The sequence below is a fragment of the Nicotiana tomentosiformis genome, chromosome 11 (genome assembly GCF_000390325.3).
Source record: "Nicotiana tomentosiformis chromosome 11, ASM39032v3, whole genome shotgun sequence".
Classification (NCBI taxonomy): domain Eukaryota; kingdom Viridiplantae; phylum Streptophyta; class Magnoliopsida; order Solanales; family Solanaceae; genus Nicotiana; species Nicotiana tomentosiformis.
Genome location: NC_090822.1, coordinates 40,903,089 through 40,927,549, shown reverse-complemented (window position 1 = coordinate 40,927,549; position 24,461 = coordinate 40,903,089). Strand labels below are relative to the sequence as shown.

Genomic DNA, 24,461 nt, shown 5'->3' with positions numbered 1-24,461 from the left:
TTGTATACTAGAGAATTTGGGAACATAATGATCAATTAAATCAGATAAAAATACGCTTGAATTGAATAATGGTTGTGACTAAAGAAAACGTTAGGGTCATAAGTCTCACTAAAAGGCATAAATATTGCTTTGTCTTTACGGTCAAATACCTTAATGTTAATTAGTACATATAGGCATTAAAATCATACAGAGAGATCAAGTAGCTTACCTGTTGAACATATGCGAATAATCCGAATATATAAAAATAGTAGGAACATAATTTAGATAAGTCATTAGACTTTCACCATGCTTTATTTACACATCCTAGTATGAGAAAACAACATCATCAAAGATGTATCAACCAAAATTTTGTATGACATACAACAGTCTAATATATTATTGATTACCTTAAGAAGATCATAAATAAGTTATATTCACTCCGTTTGAAAAGAAATGAACCTATTACTATTTGGGCAGTGAAACAAAATTTTCTTTGATAATATTTTTGCTAATAATTTTAAATATTTTGAATTGTTAGCTATTGTGACTTCTAGTATTTTTATATTGTTTCTGAATATGTAAACTTAATTTTTAAAAACTTAAAGAATCCATGTCCAAATTCACACTAAAAATTAGTCAACTTGACCCTTGTACTTCGAAAAGGTTCGAATAAATTAAAACATGCATATCCAATTATCTAACAGAGAATGTAAGAGAACACCAACAGTTTGTTCAGTGCTTGAAATTTTACTTTTTCAATACTCGCTAAGAGAAGTTCTTCTTTCAATATGGATTGGTGTGCAATAAATGCATGTGAGGCCGCACGGTTCGAATTTAACCAAGGAAGCACCAACAGAGAAGATGTGCCATAGGAGATTTGATTTTTAAAGAGAAAAGAATTGAAAGGTGGCAACTCTTCCCAACAGACGTGTCTCAGACATTGGAGTGTCTTCCTAAGGTAAGTTTTCTTAAAAAAATAAAATAAAATAAAATAGGATAATTAGGATAGTATGAAGGTTATTATGGTAATTTTATTTTAAAAAAAATAAAATTAAATAGGATAATTAGGATAGTATGAAAGTTACTATGGTAATTTAACTTTTTAGTTTAAGTCTTATAGAAGATGATATGATGATTATTAAAAAAAAAAAAACGGTACAACACGTCAACACGTACACAATAACATTCGCATTTCCCTGCATTTACAACTCAGCCAGACTCCAACACCCAACCCCGCCTTCCCCCATCTCCGATCATCCTTTTCCCCATTCCCCTCTCAGAATCTGCAAATCTGACAGTGGAAAGAAAAATGTCACAAGGAGACACAATACCTCTTAACTCCACATCCCAATCGGACATTGATGAAATCGAAAACCTCATCTATTCCCATCCTTCTACTGTCCTTCCAGCTCGCCCTCCTTCTCCTCCTCGTGCTGCCATCCCTGTTTCTTCTTCTCCTTTCATGCCTTCCAATCTCCGCCCTCCACCTCCCCCTACTACCAAAACCGACAATCAGAAGCCGACACATGTCCCTTCCGTTCCCGCTCCGCCTCCGCTGCCTTCATCAGCAGGACAGTCCAATATAGCCTCTACGGGATTCGGATCTCCGCCCAATACGCTTACCGAGCCCGTTTGGGACACGGTCAAAAGAGATCTCTCCAGAATTGTTAGCAATTTGAAGTTGGTGGTTTTCCCTAATCCGTATAGAGAAGATCCGGGGAAAGCGCTTCGAGATTGGGATCTGTGGGGTCCTTTCTTCTTCATTGTCTTCCTTGGTCTCACTTTGTCCTGGTCTGCTTCTGTTAAAAAGGTAACTCATCTACATTGCCATTTTTATGAACAATCACTGTTAATCCATTTGGTAATTTTCCCTTCCTATACGAAGGCTCCGGTTTAAATCCCTAGTTATGTCCAATTTTACATGTGTGTTGTGCTAGAAGGTACTGAATTGTGTAAACGTTCTAATATGCTCCCTAAAATTTGAAAATAAAGATAGGTTCATTTTAATTCGTACTACTTCAGTCCTAAACATATTAGACGTGTTTTAGATCAAGGGCGTCCTGTACGCTCAAATTATATCAATAGACTTCTGTACGGGGGAATAAAAAAATGAAAGCTTTGAAGATTGCGCGTGCCAGAGGAATAAAATACAAAGTAATCTATCCGCAAACGGCTCGATCAACACTTACATAGATCAAAACCATCAGTCACAAAACTTTTCATGCTACCAATCATAAGGGTTTTGGCATTTCTTTCAAAGCAGGTGCAGAAATTTTTCCAAGGAAAAGGAGAAATTTCTCATGCCTTTTCTCGTCCAGTGTAATCTTCTATAGTAATTTGTGAGAGAATGAATTATTAGCCATGTCGCTGAGAAGCCAAATAAGAGGATCTCAGCCAAAAACAACAGATATTTGAGGCATAACGGGCTATTGTGTTATCAGCCTGAAGGGTTACTCCTGTTTAATAAGCTGAAGAAATTCATAGGCAGAGTCATTTTTTGCGCACGAGTTGTCTGCACAAGTACGCTTCCCATTGACAACCTGAAATGAATCTTTGACATATGTTTTATTATCAAACATCAAACTGCTAACCACAAATATAGCGATTAACATAACATCCCTACACTGTTTCTCCTCCAAGAAGCCTAAATCCATTACCAACTTGGTAGGAGATAGCTGGTAATCGGTTGAATAGTCGAGGTACGCACAAGTTGGCTTGGACACCACTGTTATTAAAAAAAATTTGGCGTTAAAGACCTTGATTGACATTTTAAGCTCTAGAGGTAAGATACATGTCTCAATAGCGCCAATCAGAAAGCAATACCTGTTCCTTCCATTCCCACCCCGCCTTCGCTGCCTTCATCATAAGGCCTTCGCTGCCTTCATCATAAGGCCTTCGCTTCCTTCATCATAAGGACAATTGAATATAGTTGCTACGGGATTCAGATCTCCACCCAATACGCTTACGGAGTCCGTCTGGGACACGTTCAAAAGAGATCTGTCCAGAATTGTTAGCAATTTGATGCTTGTGGTTTTCCCTAATCCGTATAGAGAAGATCCAGGGAAAGCGCTTCCGGTTTGGGATCTCTGGGGACCTTTCTTCTTCATTGTCTTCCTTGGTCTAACTTTCTCCTGGTCCGCCTCCGTTAAGAAGGTAACTCGCCTACATTGCCAATTTTATGAACAATCACTGTTAATCCATTTGGTAACTTTCCCTTCCTATACGAAGACTGTGGTTTAAATCGCTAGTTATGTCTAATTTTACATGTGTGTTGTGCTAGAAGGTACTACGTTATGTAAATTCTGTAAGTATAGTCACTATATTTTGGTAAAAGAAGAAAATAGGTTCAGCTTAGTTCACTATAGAAGGTCCCAAATATGACTATGCCAATCCCGATTAGTTGGTATCGCCTATATAGATCTTTTTCTTCCACAATGTCTACTTGTCATTAAAAGTCTGCATGGATTACAAGATATCATTAAATTTCTATAAGAGGGAAAAGTTAGGTTAACAACACTACCTCCTTTCGAGTGCTTGATTATTAAGAATATGATGTTTGATTAGTTATTATTTTTAATTGGGAGAAGGACCAAAATTCCCCCTGAACTATGCGAAATGTGCTAATTTTCCCTTTATTTAAAAAAAACATTATGACTTAATTGTGGGACACGAGGCATCATGAGGTGCTAAGCTTCCGCCATTTGAAAGTAAGGGCAAATATAGCCCATTTTGGTAGCGGGAAGGGTACATTTGACCCCAACTATTAACGGGGCAAATCTGTTTCTATTTCGCATGATTGGAAATTTTGACCCTTTGCCCATTGTAGCAAAGAGAGTATTACTTTATATTATAGCCTATTTAGCCGTGCTTCTAAAATCAGAATAATTTAAAAAGTGCTTTTCAAAAAAAGTACTTTTGGTGAGAAGCAGTTTCGCTAATCAATTTGAAAAACAATTTTGAGCAACAGTTTGTGTTTGGCCAAGCTTTTAGAAAATGCTTCAAAGTTTATTTATTTTTTTTAAAAGTGCTTTCCAAAAAGTGCTTTTGGGGAGAAACTTACTTTTTTCTGCTTCTCAAAATTTGCTTCTGCTTCTACTCAAAGCATTTTTTTTCTTCTAAAAGCTTGGTCAAACTTTGAAAAAATTACTTTTACCCAAAAAAAGCACTTTAGGCAAAAAACAAAGCTTGGCCAAATAGGCTATTAGTCTATACTAAGATTTAAATTTTTTATTTCTTCACATTTCAAACTATTGTTGGACACACTATTCCACAAAATTCAAAAGGGAGAAGGGTCAACTTTGGCCCTAAACTATGCGAAAGATTCAAATTTGTCCTTCGTTTAAAACAGTTATGAATTAATGTGAGACACGTGGCATCACGATGTCCTAAGCTTCCGCTGTTTGAAATCAAGGCAAATCTATCCCATTTTGTAACAGCGAGGGCATAATTGACTCTAACTATTAATGGAGGGAAAATTTGTTCTATTTCGCATAGTTCGAGGGCAAATTTGACCCTTCTCCCTAATTTATTTGACCGTGATTGAGTAGACTCAGAGTGTATGATGTTATTAACTCCATGTATTACATTAGCGATAAAAAAATTAATATTATGGTTGAAAACTTATTTTTTTGGTGAAACTTACATCGAAGTTCTACATTTTGAATAGTCAAATGAATTTTAAACTCTTTTAAAGCTGTAAAAATAATGTTACCATTGGAATGGTTACTAGATTTAGAAAAGTCCAAAAGTAGAAACAATGACATAAATTAGAACTAAAGGAGTATTAATTTTTATTTGATTGATGTATAGGTTTTTCGTCTTTATTTACTTGCGTTACAGTTGTCTCGGTGAGCATTTCTGGGGAAACTGTCACGACCCAAAATCCTAACCTGTCATGATGGCGCCTATCGTGGTACTAGGCAAGCCGACATTTCGAAATAATTCCAACACCTTTAATAGAAATGAATTAAAGCAGTTTAAATAATAAAAAATCTCATAAAAACAGGGATAAAAACCCAAAACACAACGCGGAAGTTCCCAACTATCGGGGTGTCACATAGTACATGAGCATCTATACATCACAAGTCTGGAAAATACTGTATATGATAGTCTGAAACTAAATACAATAAGCGGAAAGATAGGGAAAGAGAGACAAGGTAGCGTGAAAGTAGTGACGAGCTTCACATCGAAGTGCAGGGTGTAGCGTGAGTACAACCAACTCAGTAAGTAACAATACTAAATAAAGAACTGAAAGTAGTGACGAGCTTCACAGCTAAAGTTCAATTACAGAAATTTCAACATAGTAAGGTAGGCATGCTTTCAGGTTCGACAATTAAGGCCAAAACAGTAATTCATGTCAAGTTCAACTGAAACAGAAGATAATATCTCTCATAAATTTCAAGACAGTGTTATATGACAGCTGAAGTGCAACAATAATGAAGTCAATACATCCTCTCAGAGCAACAATCACTCAGTCCTCCCATTCACTCCAACCTCACAATCTCTCTTTCCTCACAATCACTCATTCCTCTCAATCACTCGGCACTCGGCACTCGCACTCAGTAGGTATCTGCGCTCACTAGGGGTGTGTACAGACTCCGGAGGGGCTCCTTCAGCCCAAGTGCTATAACAAGCTAATCATGGCATACATCAGTAAAACATGTTGCGGCGTGCAGCCCGATCCCATAAACATCCTCACAATCAGGCCCTCGGCTTCACTCATTCATCAATCTCCCCAGTCTCTTGGGCTCTCAGAAATCATGATAAGCAGCCCAAACAACAATAATATTATGCATCAATAATGAACAATAGAGACTGAGATGTAATATACAAGTAAAACTGTGATCGAGTACAAAACACCAATTTAGCAGATAATTCAACATGTACCCAACCTTTGTGGGTCCCTACAGTGCCAACACATAGTCTAAACATGATTGCTAACATGATTTGTGGTTCAATTTCTCTAATACATGGAGAATGTACAGATAACAACAGATTATTCAACTACACAGTTCCATGAAATTTGACCAAGTCACAATTCCTAAGGTGCACGCCCACACGCCCGTCACCTAGCATGTGCGTCACCTCAAAACCAAATACATGACACGTAATATAGGGTTTTGTACCCTCAGAACCAAATTTAGAACTGTTACTTACCTCAATCCGTGCAATCTCTACTCCAACACACCCTTACCTCGCGAAACGGCCTCTGAATGCTTCGAATCTAGCCATAAACAATTCGATATAATCAATACGGGTTAAAGGAATCAACTCCATAAGGAAATGCTAAGTTATTAATCAAAAGTCAAAAATCGACTCAAAAGCCGCCCCCGGGCCCATGTCTCGAAATTCGATTAAAGTCACAAAACCCGAAAGCCCATTCAACCACGAGTCTAAGCATACCAAATTTATCAAAATCCGACACCAAATCGTCACCCAAATCCCCAAATCAAACTCTCCAAATTCCTAGCTTCAAACTCCCAATTTACACCTTAAATACACACCAACTAAGTGGGAAAATCAACGGGGAAGCAAGATTATTGATAAAAAATGAGCGCAAGAGACTTACCTCAAGAATCCCCTCGAAAACCCTCTCAAGAATCGCCCAAACCCGTGCTTGAAATGTTTGAAATGAAGCCAAAATCGCGAACCCTTGTTTTAATAATCTGCCCAGCACTTCCGCTTCTGCGACATCACACACGCATCTGCGGCTCATTCCGCTCCTGCGGTCCCTCACTCCGCTTCTGCGAGAACCCAAGCCGCCTCTGCGGACCAAGCCCATCTACCCAGTTCCGCTTCTGCGGTTCCCCTGACCGCAGATGCGGAACTCCCTATCGCACCTGCGCGCCTTCCGCTTCTGCGCACCTCTCACCGCATCTGCGGCCACGCAGGTGCGGAAAACTCCTCGCACCTGCGACCACCTGCACACTCCCCTCCAACTCGCACGTGCGCAAGCCAGCCCGCACCTGCGAGCTCGCACATGCGATCAAAGCTCCGCAGGTGCTGTTACACCAGCAGGGGTCCAACTTCAGCAATCACTCAACTTCAACTTTTGATCCGTTAACCATCCGGAATCAACCCGAGGCCCCCGGGACCTCAACCAAACATACCAACAAGTCCTAAAACCTCATACGAACTTAGTCGAGCCCTCAAATCACATCAAACAACTTCAAAAACATGAATCGCACCCCAATTCAAGCCTATTGAAACTAAGGAAATTAAATTTCTACAAACGACGCCGAAACCCATCAAAACACGTCCGATTGACCCCAAAATTTGCACATAAATCACATTTGACATTGCGGACCTACTCTAACTTCCGGAATCGGAATTCGACCCTGATAACAAAAAGTCCACTCTCGGTCAAACTTCCCAAAAATTCAACTTTCGCCATTTCAAGCCTAATTCCACTACGGATCTCCAAATCACAATCCAGACACGCTCCTAAGTCCAAATTCTCCCAACGGAGCTAACGGAACCATCAAAACTCCATTCCGGAGTCGTTTACTCATAGATCAACATCCGGTCAATCATTTCAACTTAAGCTTTCAACCTTGAGACTAAGTGTATCATTTCATTCTGAATTCACTCTGGACCCGAACTGACTACCCCGGCAAGTCACATAACAGCTATGAAGTTCAAAATGAGCAGTAAATGGGGGAACGAGGCTACAACTCTAAAAAAAAACCGGCCGGGTCGTTACAGAAACCTTCCATAGATATGTTAAAAGTTAAATGGAAACCTACCAACAGACATGTAGGTAAAATATATTTTGTTTCCGCCTTATGCATGATCTATCTAGGCGCCTGAACTTTTATTTTTCCTTTGTGAAAGTAGAGGGGGATCACTGGAAGATGTTTGTGCCATTTTGCAATATTGCTATTTTTCCATTCTCAATTTTCAATGTTTTGTACTTTCTTTTGGTTCTTTTTTTCGTCTTCCTGTTGTTGTTTTTACTTTGGTGTCCGTTAAGTATGTGTTGTATAGTCTAGAAGCAAACTTAAGTGCTATGGATTTCCTTACGAACCTTTATGCAAGTAAAAGTATGATATCTGGATTTGGCATGTTTGTTGGACGTGTTTTAGATGGATTTCTTTTTGTGACCGTGCGCGTGCATTCTTATAGTTCTGATGTATAATATGTGCAATTCTCATTTACTCTGGCACCAACGAAGTACCTTTAGACTCAATCGATCATGTCTGAAGTACAAAATAATACTTTGAAGATTACAAGTGCTAGAGGAACAAAAGGAAAAGTGTCATCCATTAGCAAACAGCTCGAAAAACTTGCATAGGCAAAATGGTCCATCAAAAACTTCCATACCAAACAAAAGGGTTGTGCATGTCTGAAGTAACTAAATTTCTCTAGCCCCATACGTATGTCATGCTGAATATCTGAAGTCTGCCTCCACAACTAAAAACCCATATCAATGGAAGTTCTTTAGCGCTCTGTGCATCACCTTGACAAGAACCCCACTCACATTTAATAATTGAGTATCAACTATCTCTTCATTTTTCTTGTGGAAGACCTAGCCAGAGAAAAGTGAGGCCTATGTGTTGCCCTTTCTCACATAGAAGTCTCATAAGAGGATCTTAGCCAAAAATAGTTGTTGTTTGAGGTATTACAGACTAGTGTGTTATTATCCGAAGCCTAATTCCTTTTTAATAAGTTGACGAAATGCACTGGCGGATTCGTTTTTCAGTCACGAGCTGCCCGCATGAGCATAGTCCCCACTACCAACCTCAAACAAATATTTGAAATGTTTGTCTATCAACGTTCGAAATTGTTAACCACAAATTATAATGATGCAACATAACATCCTTGTATCATTTCTCTTGCCAGATGCGTCCATCACCAACCTGATAAAAAATTTAGGAGTAAAGACATAGTTCCTATAGCTGTAAATCTCCTTGATTCCTTTTTGAATTTGTGAAATTTCTGATTCCACGATCCAAAATAAAAAAAAGGAACATATAAATTTATAGTGTTGGTGTGCCTGGATCTATAGTTCGGACTTCGGATAGTAACCATTCATGTAGAGTTTGCTGTAGCTTTCTTTCATCTAAGGTCTAGAGGTTTTTTCGCTTCTTTCTATTTTTTGATAAAGAGTTTTTTGGGTGTAACACAAAAGGTAAACATAGTTAAATAAGATATGCTGGGATGGTGTTACTCTACGAGGTAATGATTTAACTTGAAGTTGGACGTATCATACTCAAAGTTATGATAAAGATGTGGAGACTAGTTATTACACCTTTAGCCTAGAATTGGAGAAAGTAATATGCTCCTAACTATAATTAGGTCAACCCATGGAGAAAACTAGTTTATGCATCCTTTTTTAATAAACGGTGGTTTCCGGGCCCGCTTGTGCGCACCTCGACTAATTCCACGGGATACATGCTATCTTCCACCAGCAATAGGTACCAGTAACAGGTACTAGATAATTTTATCCACCAAGGTTTGGACAAAAATGAAGAATCACCTCGTGTTTTTTGTCTTTGCTGAGAATTGAACCTGAAACCTCATGGTTCTAACCTACTTTATTGACCACTATGCCACACTCTTGGTGTTAATAGAGTTAAACAAGGCCACACACCATTTTCTAAAATTAGAATATAAGCAAATGCTTCTTTACCCAAATAAAAAAAGAGTATCTACACAAGAGTTCACTTGTAAGCTTTAGTCACTCCTGCATCTAAACTATTACAAACAAGATCACATATTGAGTCTTAAGTAAAGTGGCCGTTTTTTTTTAAGTTTGTCATTCCTTGCTTGTTATATAATATTGGAATGAAACAGAATGAATAAAGTGGAACTTATCCAAAGGATTCATATAGCCAACTCCAACTAACTTGAGATTGAGGCATAGTTGTTTTATGCAGAGCCTACAACTTCTGTTGCTTGTGTCCCTCTCAAGTTCCAATTCTCTCTTCTTTTATTGCTGGTTCTCTTGAAAGATGGCTCTTCATTTCTCCCTGAATTTCCAGGAACATAATTCTGGCTGTTTCATCATCAAGTCCAACCAAAATGGAAGCTCTTAGGAATTGCAATTTTCAATTTTTACTAATCTAGCTTTTTATTTGCCATTATAGATCACATTGTTCTCATATTGATGGGTCCTAGACAGAATAACAACAACAAATCCAGTGTAATCCCACAAGTGGGGTCTGGAGAGGGTAGTGTGTACGCAGACCTTACCCCTACCTTATGAAGGTAGAGAGGTTGTTTCTGATAGACCCTCGGCTCAGTAAAAGCATAGACACAACAATATTAAAAAGAAATACAATAATAGATACAATAATAGAAACGAAGCTAGGAGCATTAACAACAATAAAATAATAAGGTAACCGAAGCAAAAGAAATAACTGATAGCACTATAAATTTAAGTATAAGAAAGTACGAGAATAATATTGATACTACAAGTATGAAAAGGAGATACGCTCGCCTACTAGTCTTCTATCCTAATTCTCAACCCCCACACCCTCTTATCAAGGATCATGTCCTTGGTAAGCTGTAGGTGTGCCATGTCCTGCCTTATCACCTCTCCCCAATATTTCTTTGGCCTACCTCTACCGCATTTCCTCTACATACACCTGAACTATCTCAGCCTCGCTTCTCGCATCTTGTCCATCACGGGGGCCATTCCCATCTTGTCCCGAATATCTTCATTCCTAATCTTATTTCTCATAGTATGCCCATACATCCATCTAAGTATCTTCATTTCCACTACTTTCAACTTCTGGACATGAGAGCTCTTGACTGGCCAATACTCTGTCTCATACAACATAGTCGGCCTAACAACCACTTTATAAAATTTGCTTTAAGTCTTGGTGGCACATTCTTATCACACAAGACACCGGATGCGAGCCTTTATTTCATCCACCCGCTCCAATACGATGTGTGATATTATCGTCAATCTACCCATTACCTTGGATTATAAACCCAAGATACTTGAAACTTCTTCTCTTCGAGATTACTTGTGTATCAAGCCTCATTTCCATTCCCGCTGCATGAATAATGTTACTGAACTTGCACTTCAAGTACTCCGTTTTAGTCCTGCGCAATCTGAAACTAGAGGTGGACATAAAATCCGAAAAATCGAATTCCGAACCGTGCCAAATTAATTCGGTATTTCGGTACTACTTCGGTATAGCTTTTTCTGTTATTCGGTATTTCGGTACGGTTCTTGGTATTGAGGTTTTGATATTTCGGTATATCGAAATACCGAAATATTAGGCTTAATCTCAATTCCCAAATATACCAGGCCAGCCCAAGTGCCCAACACAAATCTGATTCTGCTGAGCCCAATTATTTACCTTCAATTCCAAGTGCCCTACACCCCCTTAGGCCTTAGTGACCGAGCAAATTAGGTTTACACTTTACACAATACACATTCAGTTCTAGATAATAAAGCACCATTTTTTACCTTTGCCCTTACTCCATTGAATTCACATGGATGCATGTTTCGCTCAACATCTGAAGGCTTAAGAAATGTAAGAGATGCTGCTAATTTCTAGTGCTAACAATTTTCATCTTATTGGCTGGAGCTATAGAAGCATCATTCAAATTCAAAAGGAGTTAACTCGTTGAACGAAAACCTAGGACTCTAAATGATCTGATGTGGTCAGTTTCAAGCACTTGATTTCTGGTATCAAAATTGATAGGTCTTATCTTTACTATGACACATGCTGCATCTTTTAAAATTTAATAGGGGATACCGATTTCACTTGGTACTCGACCAAACAAACGTAAGATCATTCGGAGTTTATTGCACAACTTGTAGGATCTTTCTCTCATCTTTGTCTCCTTTCATTTCTGTTATGCAAATTGATAAATCGAAACCGTACCGAAACTGCATCGGACCAAATAAGAAATACCGAATCGTACCGAACTACTTTGGTACGGTATTCGGTATGCACAATTGATATATCGAATATCGAATTACCGAACTGTAGTTCTTCAAGACCGTACCGAAGTACCGAATGTCCACCCCCTACCTGAAACCCTTAGACTCCAGGGTCTGTCTCCAAACCTCCAGCCTAGTGTTAACATCGCCTCGCGTCTTATCGATCACTACTATGTCATCTGCAAATAACATGCACCATGACACATCGTTGCATCAATTCATCCATCACCAAGGCATTTTAAGAACGAGCTAAGGGCTGATCCCATTCCCCGGTGTAACCCAAAACAATCGAGAAGTGACCCGAATCTCCTCCCATTATTCTTACCCGCGTTTTGGCTCTATCATACATGTTATTAATTACCCTAGTGTACTCTATAGGTTCACCTCTAACCTCCAAGCATCTCCGTAGAACCTCTCTTGGCACTTTGTCGTATGTTTTTTTAGGTCAATGAACACCATATGTAAGTCCCTCTTCCTCTCCCTATACTGCTCCACCAATCTCCTCACAAGATGAATGGCTTTCGTAGTCGATCACCCCGGCATGAATCCGAACTGGTTCTCAGAAATAGACACACCCCTCTTCACCCTCATTCCACCACCCTTTCCCAAACTTTCATAGTGTGGCTTAGCAGCTTAGTTTTTTAAATATCGCCTTTGTTCTTGTATAACAGGACCATCATACTCCATCTCCATTCTTCGGGCATCTTTGCCGTCCTAAAAATAACATTAGAAAACCTAGTAAGCCACTGCAAACTTGCCCTTCCCGCCTCTTCCAAAATTCCACCGGGATCTCGTCCGGCCTGGTCGCTCTTCCCCTTCTATATTACGCATAGCCCTTTCAACCTCCTCGACCTTTATACACCTACAATACGCAAAATTCTAACGAATCTCAGAGTTCTCCAAATCACCTAGCACAATATTGTCCCCATCTTCATTCAAGAGTTTATGGAAGTATGTCTGCCATCTTCGTCTATTGTGTGCCTCTTCCACCAACACTACGCCTTTCTCGTCTTTGACGCACTTCACTTGGTCCAGGTCTCAGGCCATCTTCTCTCTCGCCTTAGCTAGCCTTTACAATTTTTGTCCCCGCTTTTGTCCTCAAGTTTTGCATACAAGCGTTCGAACGCTGCCGTCTTCGCCGCCGTAACTGCTAACTTCGCCTCCCTCTTCGCCATTTTATACACCTCCTTATTCATCCTCTTATCCTCCTCGTCTCTACTCTCCACTAACTTCGCATAAGCGACTTTCTTGGCCTCCACTTTCCCTTGGACCTCACCACCACCATTCCTCTCGATGCCCGCCAGAGTTGCCCCAAGAGACCCCAACACCTCTCTAGCTGCTTCCCTAATACAACTAGTTGTCCTATCCCACATGCTATTAGCATTGCCGCTACTCCACCAAGCCCACATCGCCAACAATTTCTCTCCCATTTCTTGAGCTCTGGTCGCAGTCAAGCCCCCCCCATTTGATCCTAGGCATGTCGTACAATACCCTTTCCTTCCTGTTCCTCTTAATCTCTAAACCCATCGCCAAGAGCTTATGTTGGGTTGTAAGATTCTCACTCGCAATAACCTTGCAGTCTTTACAAAGACCTCTTTATCACCTTTCCTAAAGAGGAAGTAATCTATATGTGTCTTAGCCACCATACCACAGAAGGTTATGCTCCTCTTCCTTCGGGAAACTCGAATTAGCTATCACCAACTCAAAAGCTTCCGCAAAATCCAAAAGCGCGACTCCTCCTTCGTTTCTATTCCCAAAGCTAAAACCTCCATGCACAACATCATAACTCCCTGAAGTAGTCCCGATGTGACCATTGAAATCTCCTCCCACGAATAGCTTCTCGGTGTGCGGAATACCTCTCACAACCTCGTCCAAGTCCTCCCAAAAACACTACCTCCTCATCCAAGCCCACTTGAGGAGCGTACACACTAATGATATTCAAAATAAGCCCTCCAACGACTAGCTTAATCATCATCATTTCATCGTTCACCCTCCTAACCTTTACCACCTGCTTCTTGAGATCCTTATCCACTAAAATGCCTGCTCCATTCCAATTCCTCGAGCCTCCTGAGTACCACAATTTAAACTCGTCCACATTTCGCGCCTTAGATCTTACCTATTTTGTCTCTTGGGCATAAGCTATATTGATCCTCCTCTTCTTGAGAATCTCTACTAACTCTATAGACTTTGCTGTCAATGTTCCTATATTCCAAGACTCAACTCTTAACCTAGAGGCTCCCTTATCCCACTTGCCACCTTTGCCCCTCGCTCCCTCCCCCAGCCCCAACCGAGGACGTGACCCTAGTCTACCATCGATCACCAGAGCCACTAAAGCAGGAATAAACTAATAGGAGGCTAGCTTACTAAATATGACAAATCCACTACATTATAATAAATGGTCGGCAGTCCAACACGCACAAAGTGTAATCTAATCAATAATAAAGCTAAAAACAAGAATCGATAATAAACATAAGCAAGCAAGTATAACGAGTGAAACATACTATAACGAAACATGAAATATAGAATGGTTGGTAATTGGCAATGTCAAAGTATTGCTGCCACGCTTCTCCACGCGATGCTCCTAGCATCTGCGAGTCTGGATTGTATTCCGCAATGCCAAAATCAAAATTTCTGTGTGCACAGGCCGCCAGTGCCGCCTGTCGGAACTCTCCTCGCTGCCAGTACTCCTAGATGGTTGCCGGAAACTCGGCCTAGAATCCTATCAAAGAAAAAAAAAGAAGAAGAAATGCAAAATAAGACTCCAAATAAAAAGAAAGGAGATGGAGAGAAAGCTTAGCCGTTGCCTGAAATCTGGTCGACGGCGGAGAAGACGGCTGCCGGTGGCTTTGCTGCTTCTGGGTGGGGGTGGCGGTTTCGGTTGCTGGTGATGCTCTCTTGGTGGTGCGGTGGACGGGGAGATGGAGAAAAAGAAAGAGAAGAGGGGCGCCTGTGGGGGAGAGAGAGAGATTGTTGTCACCAGTGAAGAGGGAGGTCATTGGTGGTAGTGGTGGACGGTGGGTAGTAGAAAGTAGCGGGAAAGAAAGGAGCCGTTAGGGCTGCTATAACATGGAGAGAGAAGAGCGAGATTGGTTGCTTATTTTTCTCTTTAAGTTAAATGCCTTGTTAATGTATTTGATGGGTCCTAGACAGAAGTGCGGATATTCATTTCTTCTGCTGAGCAACTTCTGTAGCTAATGATTGTTCCAAACTAGTCATCCTGATGTCTTTTTGTGGACACACTCTATGAACTTGATAGGGGGTCTTAAACGTAGTTGCTTGGTTACAAATGATAGAAAAATAGTGTGAATTGAAAGGTGTAAATGGTTGTATGTTTACTTTGTGCATTGAACTCCACCTTGCCTCGAGTTTGCAACGAACTCCTCCTACCTCTCTAATGCACCTTCGACAACTTATGTGATGGTGGGCAACTCAGTTGCTAAGACTCGGGTGCGGGTCTGCGATACGGGTGCGGATCTAGAGGTCGGATTCTTCATCACATAAATTTTAGGATTTGAGGATATGGATACGGGTGTTGGGAATTGGTCAATAAATGTATATTACGGCATATAGAGCCTGTTTGGAAACCCATCTAGGAATTAATTTTTGTGTAATTTGATGTAATTACATAATTTAGCATGTTTGTTTGCCAATGTAATTACTTGGTCAGCATGGAATTGGGCGTAATAGAAGGGGTATAACTACTCTCTCCAATTCCCAAGGAGTATGTGATAATTGGTGGTAATTACACTGTGCAATTACAAGTTAATGTAATTTTTCTTATTCTCTTTCATTTTTTTCGAATATATTAAGTACTATTCTTTTTACATTATTTCTCTTCCATTTCTCTCATTCTCATTTTCAACCTTCTAACGTGTTGCTTATGGTGTGCTTCTATATAATTTTGCAACTTCTCATATTTTGCTTTTTATTTATTATTTTTATATTCTCTTAAGGTGTGTTTGGTACGAAGGAAAATATTTTCCAGAAAATATTTCCAATTTTCCCATGTTTGGTTGGCCTAAATGTTTTGGAAAACATTTTCCTCATAAACTCATTTTCCTCCAATTGGAGAAAAATGTTTTCCCTATTAAGTGAAAGGAAAACATTTTCTAAAACTACTTCTCAACCTTCCCCATCCCCACTAACCCCCACCCTCCCCGCCCCACCCCCACCTACCCACCCCACCCCCAGTCCTAAACAAAAGTATTATTAATAATATTTTCTTTTCATGTTATAGATAGATTTTTTTTTTCATTTTAACAAAAACAATACTTTCTTTTCATGTAGAAAAAGTATTTTTTATCATTTCAACAAAAAATATATTTTCTTTTCATGATGTAAATTTTTTTTTTTTTTCATTTCAACAAAATGAGTATTTTCTTTTCATGATGTAGAAAAAGTATTTTCTTTTATTTCAATAAAATGAGTACTTTATTTTCATGTTGTAGATAGACTACTTTCTTTTTCAACCAAAAAAGAATATTTTCTTTTTAGTTATTGAGCACAAATTTTAACGTTTTTTTTTTGCGTAAAAAAGTAAAGCAGCACATTAGTTCCTTTGAGTTTGTGAATTTTTAGAGAATTTGGGGGGGGAGGGGTGAGGAGAGTAGCATAAAAAAAATATTTTCTACTCTCTAACCAAACACTAGAAAATATTTTTCACTCACCAACTAAACAAGGGAAAATAAGTGATAAAATTACTCATTTCTATGAACACAGTTTCTAGGAAACATTTTCTATGGAGAACATTTTCCTTCATACCAAACACACCCTTAGTTGTTAAAGACAATTTCGTAATTTACTTTCTTTGTTTTCTATCATTAGTATCAACATTAATTAAGAAAAAATGCTTTCTAAACTCAAATCTATCTTTTTATAATTTAAAAAGTGCAAAAAATCATAAAACTCATTATATTCATATGAGTTTGTAAAAAATTAACTTTATAATTGAAATTTTTATTAATTATTGTAAGTTAAGATATTTTTTGAAAGATAGTCAAGATACCGATTATTCTTTACGATATTAGTTTCCAATTTACAATTATTTAATACTTTTATTTTAAAGAAAACATTCAATTTAAATACCTAATTACAAATAATATCTGATAGTATTTCTTATATATATCTGATAGTATTTCTTATATATTAGTTTCCAATGTATTTGTCACACGTTAAATTTTGCTTACATTGCATTTTACTAGTTTATTTTCTTATCATTAGTATAAATATTTATCATAAAAAATACTTTCTTATATTCACATGAGTTGGTAAAAGTTAAATTCGTTATTGGTATTTTAATTAAATAATTTAAAGTAACAATAATATTTATTTGGAAGTTACCAAATGGTTTTATTATATTTTTTATCAATTTATAGTTTTTTAGTATATTTTTAGAGAAAAAATATTTATTTTAAATACCTCATAATAATTAATATTTGACATTTATTTGATATCTATTATTTACACATATGTTTGCCACACAATGAAACTTACCTATATGTTAATCTCAAAAAGAGTTTATTTTACTATGTAATTACACTTGTCCAACCAAACATGGCAGTGAGAATTACACTGTAATTATGTTCTGGCAAACAAACATGTCATTGTAATTACTATATTGTGTAATTACCAGGATGTGTAATTACTAGCATAGTAATTATACAGCTTGGTAATTGCACATGACTTTCCAAACAGACCTATAAAGTATATATTTCGATTAGTTAAAGTTATTGAACTAAATTCTTTATAAACACCTAATATTGTATTCATAAGCTATCTCGCGTGGTGGAAAAGCATTCGTATACTTTATATATATGGCATAAACCATAAATCAAACCAAATACTCCATTAATCTATACTTCTCGGTCTTAGGATGTAGTCAAAGTACCCAAGGTAAGTTGACTAAATATGGTGTGGATTCCACACCCACACCCATATTGTGTTGACCCGGGTGCGGTAGAGATTTTGAAGAGTCCACGCAACATAGGTGGGCAATTAGGTAACTGTGAGTAGATAACAGATAGCAGATGGTCATAGAGAGGAAGTTACAAGAACTGATCTGGCCATTTTGATAGCTTTGCTTAGAGGTGGCAAAATGGTTAAAAGAAAACAGTTATCCACCCATATTATCCATTAAAAAATTAGGTTGGATAATGAACTTTTTAAAAACGGGTCGAATATGGATAAGAACTATTTTATCTGCTTAGAAAATGGATAACCAATGGATAACTAATGTGTTTAACTTTTACATTTGTAAAGCCTCAAATTGGGGGTTTCTTAAGTTTGGGAGACTAGGAATTCTCCCATAAGTGATCTCATATTCAAGAAGCCATGGATAATATTGATATCCATATTATCCGCCGGATAACCCGTTTTTTATCCGTCTCAAATACGGGTCAGGTCGGATAATTTATCCTTTTTTTTGAATTACCCGTTTTCGATCCTGCTTATATCGGACTCGACCCGCCCGTTCACCGCCCCTAGCTTTGCTAAATAATCAAAAGTTGAGAAAATCAGGTATTTAGTAGTTAAAATTTTAAAAGCAGAAGTGGTGGAAGAGAATATGCAAGAAAGGGAAATTGAGTATGCACCAAACTCTCACAAGGATGCAAATAACAAACATCTGGTTCTAGATTCATATTCCTTTTACAAAGAAAACTGTTAAAGCTTGTATATATGATGGAAGACAAGTGTCATGTGTACTTTATAGACTCCAAAACTTGTTTTCTACAACTAAGACTTGCAGGGAAACTAACCTATTCAACCAGTAAGATGTCAGTGCGTATTTCAGTATACTTGGGGCAAAACATGAAACAAAGAACACAGTACAACTTACAATCTTTTGGAGTAGATGTGGAAATTATCAAAATAAAGGGGCAGTCCGATGCGCTAAACTCCCGTTATGTGGGGGGTTAGGGGAAGGGCCTGACCACATTGGGTCTCATGTACACTGCCTTACTTTTCATTTCTGCAAGAAGCTATTTTCGTTGCTTGAACCCGTGACCTCCCGGTCACACGGCGACAACTTTTACTGGTGCGCCCAGACTCCTCTCTGTGGAAATCATCAAAATGCTCTTAACTAATTGACTCTAAAGCTCCTCTATGTGGAAATCATCAAAATACTCTTAACTAATTGACTCTAAATCTCCTAAAGAAAGCAATGGCAGTAATGTTTTGAGGGCATATACTACTTTGTTTTACTACTCCGTTAGGCAGCTGCTGTCAACTACTCTTGGTGCAAATTCAATCAAGAGTATGGACTTCTTATTTTTCTTCTCGCTTAAAGCAATCACAAACAAGTATAGTTGTCACAAACCTTTCCTGTTGCTTTCCGAAAGGCACCTCATGTTCCCATTCTTGCAAAGTGGTCTCCAACTATAGGCGTGCATTCCCTATCTTAGTCTCTATATGATAATATGGTTCCACCAATAAACTTCTTAATTTATGTTGGTTTTCAGCTCATGAGCATGGTTCTCAAAGAGGCTTTTCTTCTGCTAAACCAATTGGCTGTACTCTTTCTGGCATTCAAACCACTAACTCGGTTATACATTTAGACATCTTTAGTGTTTGATGGGCCACCTGTCCATTTACTAGTCTTAGACAATATAGTGCTCAAACATTTATGTAGTCTTACATTTAAAAAAAGAAAGTAAAGTAGTCTTACAATAGAAACAGCTAAGGCATGTGCCTTAGGACCACATAGTTAAGTAAAAACTCCTTTATTATATGGAAAAGGACCTTGAACTCTCTGTATCCAAAAAAGAAAAAAACAAGGGAACCTTAAACTCCTCTGGTTCATTAACTGACAAGATTTCTTTTCATAGATGCCCTACAGGCTTTATATCGTATCAAAAGAGGCCTTACAGACCAAAGAGAATTTTGCACTTTAGAGTGGCTTATCGAGGAGAAATCTTTTAGTCCTAAGCACAAAATCGCTCAGTTATTGTGCATGTCAATGTTGATAGTTCTTAGTCATGTCTAAGTGAACCTTCAGTTGTTTTTGCCTTTCGTTTTTTCTGCTGTTACTAGTCGCCTGTCATATGACATGGTGAGAAGTTACCTATCTAGCTTGACAACGATGCTTCTGTGGGCCCAAGGATAAACCATTAGGAGGTTGTCGAGTGTCAAGAGGAAACACTTTTTGTGTAGATACTTTAGTTATCTCATACACATTTAATTGAAAGAATAATCTAAGATCATTTTATGTAACTGTTAATAATTGGGTCAGTCTGATACTTGCCCAAACATGACATGCTGTCTTGTTCTGGGCGCGCCTTCTATTTTTCTAGTTCTTTTATACTTCATGTAGGTGCATGTGGTTATGTAGCTGACTGGAAATAGCTTGCATTATTATATAACTGAACCAAGCTAGCTTGGACAGAGGCTTGTATGATTGATTAATTGATATTTAGTTGCCCATTGTCTTGAGTGATTTACAGACTCTCTATGATTAACAGGTGGACTAACAGATTCATTTTTCCTTAAATTTTCTTCCAGTCTGAGGTTTTTGCTGTTGCATTCGCTCTGCTGGCCGCTGGTGCTGTCGTTCTGACATTGAATGTCCTGTTGCTGGTAATGACTCTTTCTCAACCCATCCATCTAAAAGAATAAGGGCAAAAAGAGAATAACAAAAGAAAATGTAACACCCTAAAGTTGGGTATGTTTAATGATTTTTAGGCAGTTAGTAGACATGATAACGATGCAAAGAGATATGACATATTTAATGGATAGGGTAAAGGATAGCTAATTAGTCCCAAGGAACACAAGTCCGTAGGCACCTGTCAGAAAAGGAAAACCATTGTATAGGCACTTGTGAGAAAAGGAACCCAGTTCGTAGTCTTATACAACAAGTAGCAGTTTATTTTTAAAACAATTCTAAAGGATATGGGAGTTACGGAAATAATTTAAAGGCGAAATACATAAACGGCCCCTTTAAGTTGTCCTCAACGATCAACTGAATACCTCAACTGAGGCCATTTCCAGCTAGATACTTTATTTATTCACAAAAGAAGATCAACTAAACACCCGACCATGTCAGCCCCCATTGCGTGAAAATGCACTCTCTGGGACGCGAGTTGCTTACCTAAATTTAGGTTTTTTCTTTTTTGTTTCCTAAAATAATGTGGACCCCACCTAATTTTCACATCCCCTTCTCCTCCAATTCTCTCCTCCACCATTCAACACCCTTCTCTACCCTAAATCATCTCTGCCTCCATTACAAAAGAACAAAATTACCAAATATATCATCACACCAATTCAACAAATTTTTGAAATAGTATTCAAAATGGAGGTTCTTGGACAGGATGAGGATTTGGTTGGGGTCTATAATCAGTTCCATTTTATGGACAGAAACTTCACAACGCTTTCAGCCAAATTTTAATTTAGTTTATTGACTATTACTATCTTAAACAAAGCACAAAATCGGTCTAATGCCATCTTATTCGGATTTGTTTTTTTGGTACTTCGTACTAACCAAACCCATTCTTCTCTTTCGGCGAAAGAGATGAGCTTTTTCCGGCGAGGTCCGTCAATGATTCCTTAGTGGGTTCTCTGTTTTGGTTATTCTTTGTTGTTTCATATTTGTATTAGTTTTATGGAAAGATTTTAGATTTTGAATATGGATGGGTAAATTTTGTATAGGGCGTGTGGGAGAAGAAGGTGGGAAGGAGAACAGGAAGAAGATGAAGTTGAGATGAAGTTGGGGGGACGCAGAAGAGGGGCGGAAGGAAGAAGATGAATGCGGGGGGTGTGGTGGTGGTGGTGGGGGAGTAAGGAGTTGATCTGTGATTGGTGGGTTTTTTATCTTGTGGGGGGGGGGGAGGAGGGAGCGCTGCTTTGGTTAAACTGAAGGGAAAAGGTCTTTAAATTCATTTTCTTTTTTGGTTAATTATATATGTGTTAAGATTTTATTATAAATTACACGTGTAGTACACTAATTGGCTCATTTGCCACGTCATCGGCAAGTGTAACTCACGCATATGATCTGTTGCACTCGGGTATTTACTCGATCTACTTAATAGACACTTGAAGTGTCTAAATGATAAAGGGATCGGTTGAGGTGTTCAGTTGATCGTTAAGGACAACTTAAAGGGGCGCTTTATGTATTTCGCCTAATTTAAATGATGTTTCTTTACTTCAGATGGATTAATGATTTTGATCTGCAGGGCGGTCATATAATCTTTTTCCAAAGTCTCAGTCTGCTGGGTTACTGTCTATTCCCACTTGATGTTGGTGCCCTTATTTGCATGCTAAAGGACAATGTGATCTTGAAGGTGGTTGTGGTATGTGTTGCACTAGCTTGGAGCTCTTGGGCTGCATACCCCTTCATGAGTACAGCTGTGAACCCTAGGAGGAAAGCTCTTGCCCTGTATCCTGTAGTTCTCATGTATGTATCTGTTGGATTTCTCATTATTGCCATTGATTGATGTCAGTCATGCCTATTATATTAAAATTGTATCCAGCTTGATAGAAGGACATTGAAGTGGGGATATAATGTGTTGGACATTTTGATTACCTCAAGAATTTTTGTTGATATTTTTGGTACTGCCTCTGATATCTCACACTTTGTACTGCTGTCCGAGAAATGTCATATACATCTAGCTATGTCTGGTGTTATCTTGTAAAAGCATGAAATACAGTCTTCACTGTAAAAGAGATCTGTTATCGGTATGCCTTGACAAAGAGATGTATTATGTCAATGCCTCTGAACACTATGGTTATGTACTAGTGTCGTTAGTGCAATGTGTCAACCTTTTTCCCTGGTTGATTATCTTCAGGCAGTCATGATTAAAGAGGTAAAGGGAAGCCTTCTCTCCTTTTTTCATTGAATAATAGAAGGGTAGCAAAGTCTATATAGAATCATAAACCAGTATTTGTAGTTGCAACACTTCAACGAATAAAAAGGTACAAGCGTGCAGCGTAATTTCTCGATATTTCTATAACTCTTTCGTTTCTAATTTCATTTTTTGCTTCTCCAATGATTTTTGTTGGGATCATGATTATTGTTGTTGTTGTTGTTGTTGTTGTTGTTGTAAGCTTCTGTTTTGAACAAAAATAAAGCTACATGTTTGTGAAAAGAAGTTGGTGCTTAATGGATTTACAACGTCCGGTACTTACTCTTTCTACATTCCACTTACTTGAACACGCTGATAACGGCGAGGAAATCCGCCTGCCATCCTGAAAAGTGAAAACCATAGATATTGCTTTAACAGTAAATATTGAGTTTTTCTCCATCGCTATGTTTTTTTTTAAGATAATGAAGAAATCCGTTTCTTGCCCTAGTTATAAAACTCAATGGATGATAAGCATGTTCATCCACATTTGTTCAGTTAAGTATTAGGCTTAGTTCACAGGTAAAGATTCAAACTCACTAACTTATGCCTACCACACACCTAGTTTACCAGAGATGTTGTCACTTGATTACATACTCATATACAAATTAGTGAGAATCTGCTTTCTTCCCCACTAGAATCTCAATTATATATATATTGTATCAAACTCGCGAACCAGTACCAGTCTCCATTATTCAGCCTCCTTATGGACCTCAAAACAATGTCGTAAAGGATAGAGGGGTTCTGGGAGCCCTGTATAGAAGGAACATTAGATTGCGAAGAGGCTACCTGTACAGGAAACGAAGAGGTTGTGCTTCTCATTAAAAAAATCTGGTCTTGGATTTTCTACAGGGACGCTAGTTCTACTGCCAAAAACTTTTTCCTTTAACTTCCAAAGCAAAAGCGATCAAATCGAAGTAGAAACCATGTTAATCTATCTATATCTATATATATACTATATTAAAAGCACGAAACCCTTTATCGAAATATCGTTCGTCTTTTTTACCCTTTGAAAATAGATTTCATATTGGACAAAATTGTAATTTAAGCTAATATTTAGGACTTTAGCAGCTTGTTTGGATGGTTGCTACCCATTGTATGGTATTGTATTGTTATCCCAAAACAACGTTTGTTTTGATTGTTTCGTTAAAATTGGTTGTATTGTATTGTTAAATCCATTGTTCTGCAACAATGAAAAGTCCCATTTTTTGAAATAACCGATTTGGTGTGGTAGGATTGTTTCCTATTTTTCTTTCCAATTATGCCCTAACTTATTACTCCATAATTTTATTTTACCCTTTACCTTTTTTTTTATTTTAACTCCAAATCTCCAACCTATAACCTACTTTGTTTTTTCCCAGAACTTCTGCCGCCAACGTTAAAGGTGTTTTGCCTTCTTCTGTTTTATTTTTTCTCCTAATTTGCTTTTAACTCTAATTCTAATTAGCTGTGCTCCTTTGTTTTGCCTTCTTCTGTCTCGCTCTTTTGTTCTGCTTTCTTCAAAGGTGTTTTGCCTTCTATTGGGTGATAAATTAGTAGAAAGAGATTTTTTAAAATTATTTTTATGTATAATTTTTGATAAATTTAATATTTAAATAATTGAGGGTATTTTAATAAACTTATCAGTTACAGTACAGTACGATACAGTCAAACCAAATAACAAAATATTATTTAACAATAACAAACAATACAACTTATCCAAACGTTGTATTCATAAACGATACAATACATTGTAAAACGATGGGGAACAA

At 38.0% G+C, this 24,461-nt stretch overlaps 1 protein-coding gene across 1 annotated transcript; it reads left to right on the top strand.

Moving 5' to 3' along the window:
• Positions 1–1,113: 1,113 nt before the first annotated feature.
• Positions 1,114–22,812, top strand: LOC104119633 (protein YIP4b-like). Its single transcript, XM_009631191.4, has 3 exons — positions 1,114–1,789; positions 20,378–20,452; positions 22,045–22,812. The coding sequence occupies exons 1-3, from the start codon at positions 1,289–1,291 to the stop codon at positions 22,303–22,305; spliced, it is 837 nt and encodes a 278-aa protein (XP_009629486.1). The 5' UTR covers positions 1,114–1,288; the 3' UTR covers positions 22,306–22,812.
• Positions 22,813–24,461: the final 1,649 nt, after the last annotated feature.

Excerpts from the sequence above, each read along its gene's own strand:
- LOC104119633 (XM_009631191.4), top strand. The coding sequence starts at position 1,289 with ATGTCACAAGGAGACACAATACCTCTTAACTCCACATCCCAATCGGAC. Across the intron at positions 1,790-20,377 it reads GGTCTGCTTCTGTTAAAAAG|TCTGAGGTTTTTGCTGTTGC; the intron begins GTAACTCATCTA and ends ATTTTCTTCCAG. Across the intron at positions 20,453-22,044 it reads CATTGAATGTCCTGTTGCTG|GGCGGTCATATAATCTTTTT; the intron begins GTAATGACTCTT and ends TTTGATCTGCAG.